The sequence below is a fragment of the Branchiostoma belcheri genome, unplaced genomic scaffold, assembly GCF_001625305.1.
Source record: "Branchiostoma belcheri isolate BF01 breed outbred unplaced genomic scaffold, Haploidv18h27 scaffold105, whole genome shotgun sequence".
Taxonomy (NCBI): Eukaryota; Metazoa; Chordata; class Leptocardii; order Amphioxiformes; family Branchiostomatidae; genus Branchiostoma; species Branchiostoma belcheri.
The window spans coordinates 738253-746268 of NW_017802436.1; the positions used below are offsets into that span (position 1 = coordinate 738253).

At 43.5% G+C, this 8016-nt stretch overlaps 1 protein-coding gene across 1 annotated transcript in view; it reads left to right on the top strand.

The window, feature by feature from the left end:
• The first annotated feature begins 293 nt into the window (after nt 1-293).
• The window catches only part of LOC109477602, an 11838-nt gene continuing 4115 nt past the window's right edge, over nt 294-8016 (top strand). Inside the window, exons 1-14 of the mRNA XM_019778948.1 lie at nt 294-399; nt 995-1177; nt 1895-1939; nt 2618-2674; nt 3036-3101; nt 3467-3565; nt 3823-3883; nt 4147-4235; nt 4715-4846; nt 5354-5576; nt 6079-6242; nt 6710-6816; nt 7324-7501; nt 7836-8016. The exon at nt 7836-8016 is cut by the window's right edge and continues 181 nt beyond it. Coding sequence (XP_019634507.1) covers nt 327-399; nt 995-1177; nt 1895-1939; nt 2618-2674; nt 3036-3101; nt 3467-3565; nt 3823-3883; nt 4147-4235; nt 4715-4846; nt 5354-5576; nt 6079-6242; nt 6710-6816; nt 7324-7501; nt 7836-8016 — 1658 coding nt within the window. The 5' untranslated portion in view covers nt 294-326. The remainder of the gene's footprint in view (nt 400-994; nt 1178-1894; nt 1940-2617; nt 2675-3035; nt 3102-3466; nt 3566-3822; nt 3884-4146; nt 4236-4714; nt 4847-5353; nt 5577-6078; nt 6243-6709; nt 6817-7323; nt 7502-7835) is intronic.

The window sequence follows — 8016 nt, forward strand, 5'->3', positions numbered from 1 at the left end:
TTAGTCTTCGTAATCTAGGCAGCCTCCCCAAAAATCAACGCAATTCGTAAAAGTACATTAGCCGCAAAGCGTAAAGTCGCAATCAGCTCTGAGACTTAAACATAATTCGTAATCGGTGGCGAAAACTTTGCGTAATTCGTAATCACAACCCCCATGCAGGCCCTCTCTTAAGGCTACACAGGTGTATCGTGCAGGTGTGTTCTCGCAGGTGAGACACACCTGTGCAGGCCACGCCCCTAGGTGTTCCCTATAAAATCCCGTGCCGTCCCTGGCTCGTCCATTCTTTGTGCGCGGTGTTCTAAGGAAGGTGTACAGTGCTCTGCAGCATGGCGGGCACCGTGTGGGCCACGTGCGTTCTACTCCTCTGCGTCGGCGTCGCGATAGGCTACCCTTCAAGAGGTGAAAATAATTTTTCGTGACTTTTTCTTCGTGTCTTTTGTGTTTAGGGCAGTTTTGTGTCTCTCTATGCCACCAAAATCTAGCTTTGAGGTTTCGTAGGTTCATTTATCGTGTCTTTTGTGATTTTTAGTCTGGTTTTGCGCCTGTGTAAGCCAACAAAATGTACGATGACCTTCTTTTTTGCAATGTCGTTTTGGAGTGTTTCTTGTGCCTTTCAAGCCAACAAAATTACAACTTAAATTCCGTCCGAATCCTTAAAATTGTGCTTAGCTTTAAAATCATTTTAAAGGGGCCAAAAACCTGACTTGTGGTCTACTTGCATGAAAACGTTCAAATCTTGTCCTGACACTGGCCAATTTGATACTGTCTTACCCCCACCAAAAGATCTGCTTGGAGATTACGAGGAATTTGCCTCTCATCCAGAGGTATCAAGTCTTCCCCGTCGTCGGTATTATGATTTTTTTCCCGACCAGCAAAGCTAGAAACTACATTGACGAGGACAAACTCCGTGAAATGGCAAAAGGCTCAACCGGCTGGTATCCTAATCCCAATGCAAAGTTTCACACAACATTCTTGTATTTCTTTTCCCTTCCAGGCAGCAAAGCTAGAAACTACATCGACGAGGACAAGCTCCGTGAGATGCTGACCCGACTGGTGAAGGCGCGGGACGTGGACCGACTGCTGCACGCGGAAACTGCGGCACACCTCAGCGAGCGGCGCGACGAGGCATCCGGCGAGGGGTCGGGGGAACCTATCGTGGTGGAATTCCCTGGGGAAGGTAAAACTGAACCACAACTTGTTCTCAAGTTTAAAAATCTAATAAATTAGCGTGAAAAAATCTATAAATTAGCGTAGTGGAATTTCGTGAAGGTAAATCAGCAATTTTTTTCAAATTTGAAAAATTTGAAATTACCACGTTGTGTAATTCGGCGAACGGCGCGAGGAGGCATCCGGCGAGGGGTCGGGAGAACCTATCGTCGTGGAATTCCCTGGCGAAGGTAAATCCGAGCCACAATTTTTTCCCAAATTTAAATATTACAAATTAGCGTGGTGGAATTTCGTGAAGGTAAATCAGCCATGTTTAAAATTTTAGAATTTTAAAAATTAGCCAACCATGTGGTGTAATTCGGCGAGCGGCGCGAGGAGGCATCCGGCGAGGGGTCGGGGGAACCTATCGTGGTGGAATTCCCTGGCGAAGGTAAATTCGAGCCACAATTTGTTGTCAAATGTAGAAAAACTAAAAATTAGCTAGCCACGAGCCACAATTTTTCAAATAAAATCTAAATTTGCTAGGCCACCTGGTGGTAAACCCGAGCCACGATTTTTAAAATTAAAGTCTTGTCAATGGCTCCATTTTTTGAAATTGACTGGTTTAATTGACGCTCTTCATATTTGAATTTATTTGCATGGCCAAACTGTATGCTTATAACGTGGCTTACAATGATTCAATAATGTACTTGTATCTCCTTGACGAAGTCTTGTTTTTCTTATCCAGTGAAAGAAGGATCTGGTGAAGGAAGTGGTGCATTCCCAGGACTAGGTAAGTTAAATTCAACATGTCATTTTTACAATATTTTAACACTGTTTTATCTCGACAGTCACCTTTAACGTTAACAATAACGTGTTAGAATTAAACTGTTGTACCGCAAAGATCTTGCTCCTCGACCACTGACCATGTTAGAAATTGCGTTAAAACTATTCAAGAATATTACAGACCTGCAAGTCTACTACATGTTTGACACAATGCAAGTACCTATGTCCTGTCGCAGTCATTGTTATCAGTTGACTAGCGCCAGTTCGTAGCTGTTTTGCCCCCCGGCAAGGTTTCTCTCCATAGTTCTTTATCGGCCTTCAGTCTTTTCTGTTGACCAGCTGGTCCAACACTGTTGGAGATTGTAAGAAAAACAACAATGTTTGAAGATTTCGTACAAGAAATTGTTTAAACTATAGAGAATATTACATAACTGAGTCTACATCATGTTTGCCCCGTGCAAGTACCTTTTGTCTTAGGCTACGAACTGACATTATAGTAAAAAAGACTTTGTCCCTGCAAGGTCTCTCTCCATAGTCATTGATTGGCCTTCATTCTTTTCTTTGACCAGCTGGTACAAAACTGTTCGAGGCTGTAGGGAAAAAATGGCTGCCCTTTTTTTCTCAATTGCAACTGGTTACCTGCTTTTCCAAAACCAGTGACAAGTTTGTTTTTTTGCCTTTCCAGTGAAGGGTTTCTTCGGAACCGAGGGCTCTGGAGAAGGCAGTGGATTCCCCGGAAATGGTGAGCGCCTTCCAAAAAATTGTTTACAACCCGTTTTATTTAGCATTTGCATGACTGAATATATTCTATACACACGGGATACATAGTAAACGAAGTTTTAAAAATCCTTTTGAAACTGTTCTGATTGAGGCTTCTCAGGCTTCACCTGATTGGCCATACTACAGGCTAGCTTTGTCTAAATTCTGTATCTGTATAGCCGGTATAACCGCCCCTCGGCGTGACCACCAGCTTCGCAGGCACGCGGCGCGGCGGCAGCTAGCTATATTACACCGAACCACTTGTTACACCTAACCCTTGAACATCTAATTCCATCTATTGATGGATTCGTGTATCTCATTGACGCAAAATTGTTTTTCTCCAGTGAAAGAAGGCTCGGGTGGCGAGGGAAGTGGTGAAACTGGCGGGATTGAGGGATTCCCAGGGGATGGTAAGTTTATACAAACTTACGTTTCTTCTTCAGTGACCTGACCTAACTGAACCACTATCACCATGGTCACTTCTGTTGGGTTACATCGTGTTGCAATTTTATAGTACGAGGTATTTAGACTGCCATACCATATGAATGTATTTTAGTGTAAGAATTTAGAGCAGACCATATGCAAAGATAAACATTATGTATTTGATTTTCGAATGTTACTTTTCTAGTTTATTCATCGGTTTGGCTTTTCAACCCTCACATCCAGGGTCATCCAGGGTAATCTAACTAGCAAGTGGCTATTAATTACATAAAGCTTCCCTGATAAGACAAAACATTACAGACACAACAATCTAGTAAAATATTTCCCTTTCCAGTAAGGGGTTATTTCGGCTTTGATCGAGGCTACGGCTACTTCGATAAGCCAGTCACTGAAGCAGAGTCCTCGGGAGAAGGCAGTGGATTTCCTGGAGACGGTAAGCATGTTCCTAAAAAGTTTAAAACCTGCAGCTGCCTTGTTCGTCAGTAAAGACTTCTTTCACACAACCAAGTCAACTTAATGTATGGTTTTGAATTGATAAGACTACGTTTATAACTTGCACATAGGTTGAATCCATTATTCAAATCGTCTTAATTGTATATCTTCTGGAATATACACCAGGTTTTCACTAAACAACCATAAGATGTTTCTGAAGACATGGTCCAGAGGAAAATTTACTGTTTGTCTTTTCAGTGAAAGAGGGAGGAGCAGAAGAGGGTAGCGGTGAAGACCAAGAGGACGAGCCTGTTCAGCAGTAAGTTGTTTTTTCTTATCTTCCTGACATCTCTAATATATTCTAACGGTTCATTGAACGAAACATCAGGTTTTCTTGACATCTCGTTAATCTTGTCAAACATGAATCGAAAGATCATTCGTCAACACTCCCATTTTTGTCACCATCTCTCCCTTGCATGTGTCATCATGTTTGGTAGTCTCGTCTATGGTAACCGTTTCTATGGTGACCGTTTCTATGGTGACCGTTTCCATGGTGACCGTTTCCCTGGTAATGTTGTGCAGGTGCCCGGACGGAGACTTCATCTCTGCCAGCTGGCGGTGTGACGGGACGACGGACTGTAATGACGGCTCGGACGAGCAGGGCTGCGAAGGTATTAAAAAAACATGTATTTTTTCACATCGTATCTTTTTTTAAGTGCCGTGTTGTTGAGACTAGCCGTCCACCGCCAACTGTTCCTCCCAATACGCCCCAGACGTTAAAACTGGGAGGATAAATTTAAAGTAAAAGTATGTCCTGCCAATGGCCAAGGATGGCAGGTCTGTAGTTGTGAAATTTGGACATTTTAGTGTGTCAAGCCATTTGGATCACAGCGGATTGGTACAGTTTTGCAGTTTTGTACCTTTTTCGAATATTTACTTCTCTTTAATCTTCAGATTACTTGAGGGAGGAGTTTATTCGTTGTATTAGGATTGATCTCATCTGTTAACATGCTACTCAAAGTCGGTGTTTCTTTGAGGCCTTCTTTTAAACAAGTCTAAACGATCAACAAGTAACTCTCTCGACTGCAGACCATAACACAACGTTTGTACCTCTCGTTCCCAATACATCGTGTGTCCGTCTCGTCCCCAGAGCTGTGTTCTGGCCTGGGTTACCCCGGGGACCGGGACTGTCGCTGCGCCAGCTGTAAGGCCGACCGTCCGTCACAGAACTGCGCATGCCCCACCAGCCAGTGTGAGGACGTCCTCCCTGACAAATGTGACCGTAAGTAAAAATGTTCACCTTCTTTTCCTACATTTTGTACATTTTTACTAGGAAAAATGTTGTATTGTAAGTGTAGTATGTGTATGTACTGCATGCATATGTCACTTGGGATAGAAATCATTAAAAAAACCGTGATTCCATTCTCCCTTGACATGCACATCGTACTCACTAAGATCTGAAATGCACAAATCTCAACGTTTCTCCCCCTCTATCTGCAGAAATGGCCATCCTGGATGTTTTCGATCTATTGCTTATTACAGCATACATACAAGCGACTAGTATCGGTCCTCATGCTACTTTCCTCCCAACACGCACGACAATCTTACGCCTTTTTCCCTCCATCTGCAGAACTTCAGATCCTGGCAACTTTGTACCAGTACTTTCGTTACCTGGATGTTTTGGAATGTTACCTTGTAGTACTTTCAGCATATACGTACTTTGTCTACTGGCTTTTAGAAGCCCATGCCCCTTCTGGCACGACATTGATGCTTTTTTCTCCATCTGCAGAACTGACCATCCTAACCACCCCTCCGTTCGATCCCACTAACGCTGCCCTGAAGCACCACTACCCCGGTACCGGGACCGGCCGAGTCACCGGCGGCGCCATGCGGGCAGACATGGTGTTCATCACCGACGGATCCGCCAGCATCGGCACCTTCAACTTCGAGGAGATCAAGAAGTTCATGAGGGAGATGGTCGAGGGACTCACGGTGTCGCCGTCTTCGTTTAGGTGAGTATTTTCATTGTGAAATGACTTAAGCTAATTTAGCTTTCTTATTTAACTTTGAACCAACTTCATGGAGTGGAAAATGCAACAAAAACGAAGGTTTCAGAAATGTACATGTGGTAAATTTAGCAAATTTAGTCAGTCAAGTTGGTTCAAAGTTAGTAATCGTTTAAGTTCAAGCGAGTGCGAGTGCTGGTCTAAGGACTGACGATCTCGCCGTCTTCGTTTAGGTCAGTATTTTAAAGCGTAGCCCATTACAGCCCAAGCTATCCCCAAATTCAGTAAAACGTCTAGTTTTTGGCCGTACGTAAAGAAAAGCTTCTCTATTCAACTACCAGCTACTATCGTTAAACATTGAGTGTTCAGAAAAGCCCTATATTGGACTACTTGGGAAAGTACGTACGTGACTCGACGGCATAAACGACTTGCACAATTTAAACTGTTTAAAAGCTGTTAAAGGCGTCTGGAGTACTTTTTTTGACGAATTTTTTTGTGTACTCTCCAGGGTCGGCGCGATGCAGTTTGCGTACGAGAACCGGGAGGAGTTCGGGCTGGAGGATCACCATGACAACGCCGGGGTGGACGCCGCCATCTGCGCCATTCCTTATATGGACGGGCCTGGAACCTACACCGGGGAGGCCATCTTGTTCGCCAAGGACTTCATGTTCGGTAAGGTCACCACATTTTACCAAATTTTCACCAATCCATTGACTTATTTCGTTATTTTGTTTTAAGGTGGAACACAATTTAAGTTTGTGCAATGTTGAAATATATCTGCATCCGGTTGCCTTTATTGAAATCAAGTTCAGTAAAATTGTACATGAATTTTTCCGTCTTTTTCCGATGTTTTATATCACTGATAACAAAGTCGTTTGTCTTTCAAATTCAAAATGGCGCCAGGTTTTAACTTTTTTAACTCTTCAAAGATGAGCACACCAATGGATTTTAACTGAACAGTTTTTCGGCTTGCTTTATGAATGACCTTAAGTTCCATGCTGCGAGGCTGATTTTCTTGATAAAACTGATAAAACTGAACACTGTATTTCTGACATTCTGACAACATAATTACCGATCAAAGTCCTACTTCAATCTCAGCCCTTCATTTATACTTTTTTGTACTTTTTCCTTTTCCGTAGCCCCCATCAGACCGGAAATCCGTCACATCGGCATCGTGATCACGGACGGGAAGACCTCGCTCGGCGCGATGGATGTGGGAACGGCGTCTCACTCCGCGCAACAGGCGGTAAGTCTCCAGGCTACAATTATATATCCTGGTCAAGACCAAGTGGCATCAATGTCAGCTTTTAACCCTCGTCAATTTTTTAAAAATTAATTTTGCTTGCTTATCCTATTCCATTTCCTGTAGGTTGCTTGTGACCCCAAAAAGTCTTTGGTCTTTGACTGTTGCTTAATTGTTTGTCCTATTCCTGTTTGCTGTACGTTACTTGAAATTGGCCCTCAGAGCTCAGTCACGAACTTGTGTAGATATCTGTATTAATTCTCATTGTCATAGGTTTTACTGCATCTTTTTCCTTTCAGTCTATTTTCATATTCTGCCGTTGTGGCGTTCAGATCTTTATTTTAATCAAAACTTCATTGAAACTTAATCAGTGAAATTTTTCACCATTTTCACTGTTTTTTGCTTGTTTAAAAATAACTTTTTGGAAATTGTTGGCATTTTCTTGTGACATGATTTTAAATATATTTTTCAAATCATCCTTTTGAGTCTTCTAATGTTATCTGTTCCCAGGGTATCGTGATGTACGCCATCGGGATCGGGCTGATGCACGACGCGACGTACAACGCGCAGCTGCAGGCCATCGCGGGGCCTTCTGGGAAGGTGTTCCACGTGGGTGACTTCAGCGCGCTCTCAGGTATCATCAGCGCTCTGCTGGCAGACATCTTCGCTCTGCCTCCACCCATCATCGGTAAGTACATGTATACAGCGATTTTTGTACTATATTGTAACGCAACGTAACGTAACGTAACGCAACGTAACGCAAGACTTCACGGCGCAACTGGCCGACATATCTCTAGTAGCTCTGCCTCCGCCCGTTATCCGTTAAGTACAGTGCTTAAGTAACGTAACGTCATGTTGAAGGGCTTCATAACTTTCATCTAAGATTCTTTTGGTAAATTATCGCATCGTTTTAGTAGCATGGTGTTTGTAATTTGTATCTTAGCTAATTTGTTCGCAAGAGAAACCTTCAGAAATTTCTATTTCATATCTGCTCTAAAAAACTTTCCATTTGTCTTGTATAGCGGTACCGGCCCCGGCACCTGCTCCGTATCCGGTTCCGGCTCCAGCGCCATATCCGGTTCCAGCACCTGCTCCGTATCCGGTTCCGGCTCCAGCGCCATATCCGGTTCCAGCACCTGCTCCGTATCCGGTTCCGGCACCAGCTCCGTATCCGGTTCCGGCACCAGCTCCGTATCCGGTTCC